Here is a 12,259-nt window from a genome sequence, read left to right on the forward strand (position 1 = left end):
TAAAACAAAGGGTCGTGACTGTATTTTTTTGTTGTATATTACTATTGTGAAAAAAGTTGGAAGTCACTGTTTTTTCCCCTCCTTCTCTCTCTTAGTTCTCTAACTTCTGTTTTATTTTATTTTTCTGTTAGTATTTTTATCTTATAATAAAACTGATTAAAATTAAGTAACAAGCAAGAAGAAAATAACCGCTTCATCCATCTGGGCCTCTCCTCTCACACCCAGATTATCAGCAAAATGTGGCACTTGGTTAAAATTGTTCGCCCAGAAGATGCTACTTGGTGTAGATGAAATAGCACCAGGTTGCATCTTACCTTAATCACTTGCATTTGATTCCCACTGAAATCTCTGGGGCTGAAACCACCCATCCTTAGACACATAAACTATAATTACACACCATTCAAAGGAGACAATAACAAATTTAAAAAAGGTGACCCAAATATAACAACATCCCCACCAGCAGCCTATACTCAGATAAGCGGGGATCGCCACCAGACAAATGAAGAGGCAGAAAACAATAGTCTAATCAAAGAACCACCATGGAAGATCCTTCAACACCCCCACCCCACCCCACCCCACCCAGACACTCACACTGATAATGTTACCTAATTGGGTAATGAAATATCTGGAAGCAAACAAGCTCAGAAACCACAAAGAACTCCACAGTTTAACCTTGAGCCACAGATTTCCTCTGCTGTTGAAAATATTGATTTCAGTGGAAATCAAATGCAACAACCTTAGGCTTGATCCATTGTATGGTGTTTCTTAATAGAACAGCAATATTATGGTTTTTGACAAAAGTGGGAAGTCTCATTCCTGTGTAGGAATGCATGCCAAATATTTTTAATCGGATAGAGAGAGAGGGGGGGGCATAAAATTAACAAGCATAAATTTAAATTGATATGCATGTCCAGGGATCTTATAGATCAGTGTTCCCCATGCCGGCTGGGGAACTCTGGGAGTTCAAATCCAGACAGTTTAAAGCTGCTAAGACTGAGAAACATTGCTATAAACAAGAAAACTGCCATTTTCAGTGAGAGAGAGAAAAAGATTGATTGTGAACTTATTAAATATAGGCTCTTAATGCAAAGAAACAAGTTAGTGAGGACACGGAGAAGCGGAATCAATCGAGCTGTCAAGATCAAGGAGTTGTCAATTTTGGATAGCTACTTTACAGAAAAGGCTGATGTGCATAGATTTACAGCGACTGACTTGTGAGAGACTAACAAAAATAAAACAGTGGATTTATAAACCTTTGGCAACATGGTTTGGGAAGCACACTGTTTGGGATGAAGTAATCTCAGCATCTTCTTTGGAAGCACCAGAATCTGTTATCGCCAGTGAATCAAACACTGCCTTTAAATTTGCCTTGAAAAATGTAAATGCTTTCTTTTCCTAAGAGCAGAAAGCAGCTCACAGAAGAAGAAAAATGTTCTTTGGGACAGTAATTGTTAAATAAACAGAGTCAAAGGTCTGATTCAGACATAATGTAACTGAGATTGGGGCATATAAACCCCATCTTTGTCCCTCCGTCTCCAGCTTTGTGACTTATGACACTATCTTTCCTTCTATAATTTTATCAAATTCTCTTCTGGTTAGGATTTGATAAAGGTCCCTCCTAAATAACTAGAGGCCATGTCCCTGCAGCATACAGCTAATGGGCTCGCAAAGGACCCAGTGTAAACTATTATACACCAAGGAATATTTCCCTTAAATTAATGTTTCTTTCCTTAATTCATCCTTCTAAGTCAGGGGTCTTCAAACTTGGCCCTTTTATGACTTATGGACTTCAACTCCCAAAATTCCTCAGCCAGCTGAATGGAGGCCATTCAGCTTGGCTTCTTGTAAGGCTAAGCCTAGCCTATGTATTTTAGACAACTTACAACAGCATGCCTGGCTGAGGAATTCTGGGAGTTGAACTCCACAAGTCATAAAAGGGCCAAGTTTGAAGACTCCTAAGTTGTCTAAAACACATAGGCTAGGCTTAGCCTTAGAAGAAGCCAAGCTGAATGGCCTCCATTTTAAGAGGCACATCTGGGAAAAAAGGAAAGGGGATGAAAAAGGGACAATAAACAGACAATTACTAGATTAGTTTTATTGATCTGGAGTAGGAGTTTAGGTCTCCTGCCTCAAGTGCCAATTTCCTTGCTCAGCTTCTGCTTATGTTTAGAAGTTGCCTTTCTAACAAGACTTATCTAGATTGCGGGTGGACTTCTAGAAGTTTTCCATAAGGCTCCAATGAGTCTACGGTAGCATCCCAATATGCTAAAAAAGTGCTATTTTTGGTAGTTCAGGTAGTCCTTGACTTATGATCACAATTGGGATTGGAACATTTACTTGTTGGAAGCCTCATGGGAAAGTCACAAATGACCATCATGTGGTAAATGTATTCTGGTTGCCTTGTGCCCAAATTTGGATGACATGACCATGGGGCACATTGCAACAGTCATCAGTGCAAGGACTGATCATAAGTCCCTTTTTTTCTGTTCCGTCATAACTTTGAACAAACGCTAAATGAATGGTTATAAATTGAGGACTACCTGCATTCTAGTTTTCTGAAAAAGGTCTAGTAGGTTTCATGGATAGGTTAACTCTATGGGTCCCAATCTGCTTCCATCTGTGGCTATGGAACCTCTATGGCAGGGATCTTCAAACTTGGCAACTTTAAGACTTGTGGACTTCAACTCCCAGAATTCTGGCTGGCTGAGGAATTCTGGGAGTTGAAGTCCACAAGTCTTAAAGTTGCCAAGTTTGAAGACTCCTGCTCTACGTAAATGTTTTTCAGCTATAGTGGCTGTAAGATGGGTGGACTTGGATAATTTTGGAAGTTGAAGTCCATACATCTCAAAGCCAGCAAGGTTGAGAAATGGTGCTCTAAAATCCAGAATATTTCCAATTCAGTTTTAATCCTCAGAGTCACGGAAAAAATTGAAAATGGTAACACTGCACCTAATATCCTTTTGGGTACTTTGGTCAAGCTCTGCTTTGGATGCTTGCTTTTTCTCCATTTTGGGCAATGAGGCATGCAAAATATTTTTACTCTTGACTTCCTTGAAAGTTGAGTAGAAACCTTTAGGATGGATCTGTGGAGAGCTCCAGTTTTGAAGAACACTGCGAATTGCAATCCGGCAACATCTAAAGGACAGATATTTGCTTATCATTACTAGTATTAGATTCCTGAACAGATAGAGACTTCCACTAGCTTTTGCATGGACATGAGATGGACAATGATGCTAAGTTCCTGCTCAACAAGACAGCTTTGGAAGGATCATTAGGAGAACCCACATCTCTTATTGTTCAGTTATAATGCCTCAACAGGATTTAAGTTTCCTTTATTGCAATGGTTCTCAAATCATAAATCTGAGGATCTTTATTCATAGCACAGTGTAAGTATAGAAAGCCGTTGGTGTTCAGTCTGGCTTTTTGTTGTTGTTGTTGTTATTCTGTCTTGAGGCTGCACAAAGACAAGATCAGAATTTTGCCTTAAATTCACAGTGGACAATTGCTGACACCCGGAATAGCCACTCATTTCCAGAAAGATGGATTATGTCCTTGGCCCCGACTTGTGATGGCCCAGAAGGTGTGCATTTTTGCACAATCCTGCTCCCAAACAGTTTTGTACCTTAATTTCTTCTCTGTCACATTAACGTACGGGGGCTGGTGTGAGCGCGCACACACACCCCCTCACGCATCTCGGGTCTATCTTCTGAAAAGCAGGCACAGTATTGTAAAAATAGCACAGCATTTCAACAGCATGTACCAGTTGCGCCTTGGAAAGGCCAAAAGGAAAGCAAGTGGTTTTCCTGGATAAATGCTGCATGTTTTAAGGCACGCCAAAAAAGGGATGGGTGGGGGGGAATTTAACTTTTCCATTTCTAGACTTCGTCAAGCTCTCTTTCCTTGGAAATGCTGAACGGTTAAACCTTTTTCCCCTTTCTTTTTTTTGTTTACTCTTTTTCTTCTTCTCTTTTTTCATATTTAAACTTTCCATTCTTAAGAGAAAAAAAAGGGGGAGGGAAGTTTATGAGGATGGACATCTGGAAATATTTAAAAAAAAATAAAACCTCAGCTCTCACGTTACGTTTTATATACGTGGATACGAGTAGGTGCGGTGTATCTACGTATATAAAAGAAAGAGGATTTTTCTTTCTCCTGATTTTTTTTTAAAATAGACGGGTAAGTATACTAGCACTATAAATGTACTGCAGTTTTGTGTCATTTATGCCCGCTCGTCTTTCTACGCTGCTTCTTACTAAAGCAGAACTGGAAAACAACCCGAAATAATTCCAGAAAAGGGGAATAAAATAAATAAAGAAGTCTGTCTCGTCATGCAATGCAGTAGGCATCCGATGGTACTAAATTCTTATCCAATCTATTTACAATATAGCTGGATACATTATTTTGACACGGGTTACAGTGTTTCGTCACAAGGGATCGTTTCTCCCCCCCCCCTTTCCCGATGGCTCTTCGCCCTCCTCGGACAATCCCTCCTGTGGTCAGACGTGGGTTTCGATGAAGGAATGTGTGTGTGTGAGCAGAGAGGCCGTAATGGTGAGTTCAGAAGCTCCGTTTTGGGCTTTCAAAGCACCGCTGTACTCACAAATGTCCAGAAAAAACTCATAGTTCTTTATTTTCCATTCTTTGAATTTCTTGGATGTCAAGTTTGGTTCCTGGAGCAAGGTGTTGATCATGGCCAGATCTCCTTCCTTGGCCTGTTCAAAAAGAGAACATTTCAGATGCAAAAAAATAAAAATAAAAATCAATACTAGGAACAACATACTCCAGAAATTATGTGGAATTAAATAGCAATAGCCCTTAGACTTATTTACTGCTTCACAGTGCTTTACAGCCCTCTCTAAGCGGTTTACAGAGTCAGCCTCTTTGCCTCCAACAACCTGGGGCCTCATTTTACCGACCTCGGAAAGATAGAAGGCTGAGTCAACCTTGAGCCTGATCAGGATCGAACTCCTGGCAGTGGGCAGAGTCAGCCTGCAATATTGCAATATTGCATTCTAACCACTGCGCCACCAAGGCTTCCTTCCTTCTCCTCATCTTCCTTCCTTCCTTCCTTCCTTCCTTCCTTCCTTCCTTCCTTCCTTCCTTCCTTCCTTCCTTCCTTCCTTCTTTCCTTCCTTCCCAAGCAATAACACGTAGACTTATATACCGCTTCACACTCCTTTATAGCCTCTTTGCCCCCAACAATCTGGGTCCTCATTTTACCGACCTCGGAAGGATGGAGGGCTGAGTCAACCTTGAGCCGGTCAGGATCGAACTGCTGAACTGCTGGCAGCCGGCAGTCAGCAAAAGTAGCCTGCAGTACTGCAATCTAACCACTGCTCCACCATGGCTCTTGGGCAGCTTCAGCTGCCACCCTCGTCATCAGCACTAGGATTAGTCTGCTCCACAGCAGAATACTGTGTCCCTGTATGGCTTAAACACTGCCCTACTAGTAAATTAGACACCAGTAAGTTATAATCCATGAGGATTATAAACGGATGTATTAAAACCACTCCGACTTGCTGGCTTCCTGTTCTGAGCCATAGCACTCCCAGCCTTATGAAGGCAAGATGCCCTAGTGAGAGTAAAGAGCAAAACAACAACTCATACCAGTGCATGCCGACTGTCTCCATTTATCAGCCGGAAGGCTCAAATCTAAGAAGCTCCCCACTGGCACTTGCACAACATCTGCACAACAACTTTAACGTCGATTCACAATGGAAAGCCAAATGGGTCCAGACATGGGAAGACAGATAAATGACCCCACGCAAAAAGTGTCATGCTTTGAACTACCAAGCCTGTCTTAGAAGATACAAGCCGTAGATCTTAACACAGACGCCCCTGTTTGACCTAAGGAGAACATCAGAGGAGAAGAATTCATGACTCTCTAGAACAGAGTTCCTCAACCTTTCCGGTTTTGTGGACCAACAGATGGGGGGCGGGGGGATGGTCCCAAATGAGCGGTGGGCAAACGTATGTGTGTGCAGCTCCATTTGTATGAGTAGTGGGTACCTGCACTCAGTACTCACACAAGTGGGGATGCACGTGTGCTCGCCCAGCACTTCCTCACCCCGGTTCCAAAGGGCTCAAGGCCCAGTAGTAGCTCAGGAGTTGGGGAACCCTGCTCTAGAAGGTTGCTGCTGCCTCCTTCCTAGGGGTGGGAAAGAGAGAGTAACAGCCCCAAGGTTTTCTGCTTGAGGTAGAACTAGAACTCATATTCTCCTGGTTTCTAGCCTAGTATCTTTACTATTATACCAAACTGGCTCTCAGTTATGCAATTACATTCCTTTGTTTCACAAAGATTTCAGAAGTTTCTTTGATTTTGCAGCACACTTCATATTTTCTTTCTTTACCTTAGCAGAAAAAAAAGAATTCATTAAAAGAAGAAAAGACAAAATAGCTTAATAACTCCATTCTGTGAGTAGCAGTAGTTTTAGATTTTAGATTTAGATTTTATTAGATTTATATACCGCCCTTTCCCGAAGGACTCAGGGCGGTTTACAGGGCATTTTAAAATCATATCAATATAAGTACAAAGTTAAAAGAGAATTAAAAGATTAAATTATCCCTGAAAATAAAACCCCAGTTAAAATTCTCAGCCTGGGTCAGAGAGCTCAAAGAGCCAAGTCTTCAGGTCCCGGCGGAATGAGCGTAGGTCAGGGGCAGTCCTGAGCTCCACGGGCAGCTGGTTCCAGAGGGCAGGCGCACCCACAGAAAAGGCCCTCCCCCTGGGTGTTATCCGCCGGCAATCTTTTACCGGCGGCACCCTGAGAAGACCCTTTAGGAGCCTTCTAGCTAATGGCTTGAGGATACGCAATCTAATCAGTGCTTTGATGTGTGTGTGATTCATGGTTCATTAGTATGCATTTAATTTTGAATTTCAGTTTTGACTTGATATTATCTCTGAAGGTAACCAACTGAGGCCAGGGTGAGAAAGACCCTGCCTTCAAAGGGAGTGGGTGGGGAAAATGTAGAAGAATGAGATTAAGTTGACAAATAACTCAACTCAAAATAATGAGTTGAATCAAACATTTAGATCCATCTGGGGTGAAATGGGTGAGAGAAACAAGCAGAATGACGAAAGAATAACATTATGCTATTATGTGAAGGAAAAGAGGAGGCAGAGCTGGAGGGTGGGGTTAAATGAGTCATTAGCCTAGAGTCTTTACATTCCCACACATAAGTCCAGCCCCTCTTGAATTCTGTTGACTGTCATCATACCCCAACTTAGTATTGTTCGTTAGTTGACCAGATTGTTGTGTATAGGTTTCAGCAATAAATCTCCTGAACTGGAACTTATGTGTGATCCTGATCCTTCACGCCTGAAGTTACGCTCAAGTCTTGCCCTTTTCTGTCTTGGCGTCATAGTGTTTCACCCAGGCCATGATAGAAATGCTCTTTCACTATTTTAATGAAAGCAGCAAGATCTTGTGAACACGCATGGGTCAAATTTTCCTTCCCCTGCTCTAGAGATCTAGAGATGGCCACTAGATGGAGGATTGGACTGTCTACATTCTTCTGTCTACAACCCCTCTTAGTTGTTACCATAACAAGCTACAGGCTCTTTCACGGAATCTACTATAGGGATAACACGTTCTTACTTTTAAAGTACTTTTCAGTACTCTGATGCGATGCAACTTTTCATTGATGACAGGGTCATTGCATCTCTTTACGAAGGACCTCCGGAATTCTTGCTTGGTGGAAGGACGTTGCTCTCCAAAGGCTGACAAACTGGCTTGCTCCAGAGTCTTGTAGAGTTCATGAAGACCATCTGTGCTCTTTCTTCGTTCTTCTACTTTTTCTAAAGAGAAGCCAATCTGCTTTAGAAGCTACATATTTATAGTGAAGGGAAACGGGGCAAAGATTAAAGTTGTAATCCTTATTGTGCAAATAGATATTGTGTAAATAAGAGCCATGGTAGCGCAGTGGTTAGAATGCAGTATTGCAGGTTCTGCCAACTGCCAGCAGTTCGATCCTGACTGGCTCAAAGGTTGACTCAGCCTTCCATCCTTTTGAAGTCGGTAAAATGAGGACCTAGATTTTGGGGGGGGGGGGGCGGCAGCAATATGCTGACTCTGTAAACCACTTAGAGAGGGCTGAAAAGCACTGTGAAGTGGTATATAAGTCTAAGTGCTATTGCTATCTCTGTTGTAGTCCCAATGAAATGTAAAAATAACACCCATTAAAGAGCCATCTTCCAACCTATCTGAACTCTGCGAGTGAACTAAACTAAACAACACCATTTTAGAGGTATAGCTGGCTCTTAATCCGTTTCAAAATCCTATTTGAGGTCATTGACAGTGTCATGAAATATGAAATCTAGACTTAAAGTCCTATTGTCTCACATTACGACCATGATTGGGATCACAATTTTCATTTTCTAAGCAAGGGGTTTGTTGAGTGAATCCTGCCCAGTTTTCCACCCTTTTTCTGCTCAAGTTGTTAAGTGAACCACTGCAGTTGATAAGGGAATTATGCAGCTGTTCAGTAAATCTGGCTTCCCCCCTTGATTTTGCTTGTCCAAAGTTGGCTGGGAAAGTCACAAATGGCAATCATGTAAATCTCAAAACTCTACAACTGTCATAAATGCATGCAAATTGCTAAGCAACAAATTTTGATCATGAGCACCATGCTTCTAAGTGTAAGGACTAGTCATAGGTCACCTTTTCCAGTGTCATCATAACCAATGGTTGTATGCTGTACATTGAGGACTGCTTGTATTTGGAACTTTCCAGAGTAGCTGGGAAGTTTTGACTCTTCAAATATTGCTGATTGGACAGCATGGCCAATGTGATAATGGGTCTTGTAGTTCAGCAATATGGCCATAGACTTCCCATCTCTTTGCTATAAAGGTAAATGTTCCCCTGCAAATGCGTGCTAGTCGTTTCCGACTCTAGGGGCCGGTGCTCATCTCCGTTTCAAAGCCGAAGAGCCAGCACTTGTCCGAGGACGTCTCCGTGGTCATGTGGCCGGCATGACTAGATGCCAAAGGCGCACGGAACACTGTTACCTTCTCACCGTAGTGGTCCCTATTTTTCCACTTGCATTTTTATGTGCGTTCAAACTGCTAGGTTGGCAGAAGCTGGGATGAGTAACAGGCGCTCACTCTGTTACGCGGCACTCGGGATTTGACCCACCAAACTGCTGACCTTCTGATCGACAAGCTCAGCATCCTAACCCACTGAGCCACCGCGTCCCCTTTTTATCTCTTTGCTAGGGGATGTTTAAGTAGTTTCTATCTAATGGGTGGAAGCTTGTTAAAGAGAGATCCAAACCAGAAGTAAGGAGAAATTTTCTGACAGTGAGAACAATTAATCAGTGAATAGCTTGCCTCCAGGAGTTGTGGGTGCTCCATCATTGGAGGTTTTCAAAAATAGACTGGACAATTATTTGACTGGGATAGTATAAGTCTTCTGCCTTGATCAAGGGGTTGAACTGGAAGACCTTTGAAGTCCCTTCCAGCCCTACAATTCTACATTCTGTGTTCTATGAGATATTTTGTCGACTCACTTAGTGATGAACCTATTTTTACCAATACTAGAAATTGTTTCATGCTGACTGCTGAGTTCATCTAATCCAGAAATATCTACTCTGACTGGGGTTAATGTTTCGAGATCTCATATAGCAACCTTCTGTGTTCTTCCGCCTGTTAATGGAGATGGCGTGTTTTGACATTTGGCACTTTCTGCATGAGGAGCAGAAGCCTGATCACTGAGCTTCATCACTTCCATCACTCACACTACCCATCATTTTAACCTCTTACCATCTTCACACAAATTACTTGGCTTTTTAAGAGCCAATTCCTCTTCCAACCGCTCTTCAGTGATCCCACTCGTTTTTACTCGCCCTTTGATTCGGACGTCTCGATTGCGTGGAAGGCTTTGACTTCTTTGCTTCTGGGGCCTAGAGTGAGAATTCTGACCTTTGTAGCACTCGACCAACGGGAAAGGACCATCCCGGTCGTGGTTGTGGCGCCTCTGGACGGGTAAGGTGGCTTGTCGCCGCCTCTCCGGCGACACCCCGAATCTCTCGTTCACATAGTCTGAGTCAGTAGGAACAGTCTGGAGAAAATGGAGTCCTGAACTGGTCAATGGCGTCTCTATAAGATCCTGCCATGAACGCCGTTCTCTGTAGGGGGGTCTAGAACCTCCTCCAGAATGTGTGTTGCCTGCTGGCTCCTGACGGGGTTCTTCTGCAGAAGAATGGGAATAGGTTGATTCACTGGAGAAGTGACGGCCGTGTTTGGGCTCAGGGAATGGACTTGACGAATTCATCTAAAAAAGAAGTAAAACACCCCATTGTAAGATATAGTTATGGGAAGACGGAACCATACAAGGTAAGACTCTTCAAGGTAAAACTTTTTCTTTCTCTCAAATAGGCTGTTGCTTGCTTGTTGCAGAATTGCTTCCCTGTTGCTAACAGGATCTCTCAAGTGTCCTCCCTCAACCTGGTGGCCCCCAGATATCTTGCGGCTACAATGCCCTGCATCTTAGTGACCCACTGGCTGAGAATTCTGGAAACTGCAGTTCCAAAATGTCTGGAGAGAAGTAGATTTAGCAAAGCTGTTTTCAAGCTCCCCCTCCCCCCCAGTTATATGAAAGGCCATGATATCATGATGGGTAGTGGCAGAGGAAATGCCCAGTTCCATGATAACTCAATATCGTATGCAATGATGGCTTCCTGTACTGTAGGAATAAAATACTTCAGGCATTTTGCTGAGTTTTGTAACGATAATAGTAGTCTAAAGTGAAACCTTATAGCAATGTTGGCCGACAGCCTGGACTTGGGATCCATAGTCAAATTGTTAGGGCTTTTGGAAGTTTCTCCAAACATTCCTTCGATATTCCGCACTCAAGGGCAGTAAGTTATTGTTCTTGCCTTCTGTGTGGCGCTTTGCTCAATCTTCAAATCTTATGGGTATGCATACATGGTGTCCTCAATATCTCTCCTCTCTCCTCCCTCATCCCTCCGGCGCGCCCACAGAGGGCGTTCTCTGTGGGCGCGCCGGATTTATGGAACCATCTTCCGGTTGAGCTCCGGATGGCGCCTGGCCTCCGCTCCTTCTGGCGCGATCTAAAGACTTACCTCTTCAAACAAGCTGGCCTGGCCTGATGGGATGGGGTTGGGTTTTATTAATGTGTTTTAACTTATTTTAATGTGTTTTAACTTATTGTAAGAATTGTGGGCATTTTGTTTAATCTCTTTTAATTTTTGTATTTTGTCTTTTAACATATACTGCCCTGTTCACCGCCCTGAGTCCTTCGGGAGAAGGGCGGTATACAAATAAAATTAATAATAATAATAATAATAATAATAATAATAATAATAATAATAATAATAATAATAATAATAATAATGCTGGCCTCTGAATCTGTTTCACTGTCCCCATAAATGGTGGCACTGACTTTAGGGGTTGGACAAGTGGACTTTAGGGATTGGACTTTAGGGCAGGGGTCCCTAGCCCCCGGTCTGTGGACTGGTACTGGGCTACGGCATGCCAGTAATAGGTCCACACAAACAAGCAAAGCCCCATCCGCAGGATGCAGGCAGCACCCTAAGCCATGCGCTCTCCGGTCCATGGAAAAACCTCTCTCCATGGAACCGGTCCCTGGTGCCCAAAAGGTTGGGGACCTCTGTTTTAGGGGCTGGTCAAGAACAGAATGGAGCAGATTTTTTTTACCCCATGTAGCCTAAAAAGGCAGCTCTTAAATGCAGACTTTTAAAAATGGGAGGGGGAGAGGCAAGGGAAAAGATGATAAAAAGTGTGGGGGATGGAAACAGAAAGGCAGGACCTGTTTCCAGAGGATGGGACAGAATCACATGGGTGAACGTCAGTCTGCGCTTCACCCACGTGGTGCTGTATATTCTGTCATGCAATCTTTGGGGTTATGCGAGGATGACAGACTTTCAGGCTGAGTATAAATATGAAAGAAGAATAGCAAAGGTCCTATCTGCGCCCAGAAACACAGGCTAAGAATATTTATTTGATCTCTGAGCGACAAATATATCAACCACACAGCCAGGGAGATTTAAAATATGAATTGTTTTATTTGAGTAGGTCTCATCTTTATTTCCCAGTGGTTAATTCAGCACATCATCCGGGCTGGGTGGGCTTGTCTGTTGCAGTCTCCAGGACCAGGGTTAAAAGGATTGAGTGGCCAACAAGAACCCAGGATGGCTTACATACCGACAACATGCTGAACCCAGAACACAGCCAAGCCTCCTTGTGAGCTGTTGTGATGCAGCTGAGCCATCCCGTTGA

The 12,259-nt window shown here is 43.0% G+C and overlaps 1 protein-coding gene across 1 annotated transcript in view; it reads right to left on the reverse strand.

The window, feature by feature from the left end:
* Positions 1-3,188: 3,188 nt before the first annotated feature.
* Positions 3,189-12,259, reverse strand: part of LOC310645839 (connector enhancer of kinase suppressor of ras 2-like) — a gene marked incomplete at its 5' end in the record, with an annotated part of 253,582 nt that continues 244,511 nt past the window's right edge. The window contains 3 exons of the mRNA XM_083371858.1: positions 3,189-4,712; positions 7,599-7,798; positions 9,761-10,271. Of these exons, the coding sequence (XP_083227984.1) occupies positions 4,497-4,712; positions 7,599-7,798; positions 9,761-10,271 (927 nt within the window). The 3' untranslated portion in view covers positions 3,189-4,496. The remainder of the gene's footprint in view (positions 4,713-7,598; positions 7,799-9,760; positions 10,272-12,259) is intronic.

Source organism: Vipera ursinii, assembly GCF_947247035.1.
Source record: "Vipera ursinii genome assembly, chromosome: 12".
Lineage (NCBI taxonomy): Eukaryota > Metazoa > Chordata > Lepidosauria > Squamata > Viperidae > Vipera > Vipera ursinii.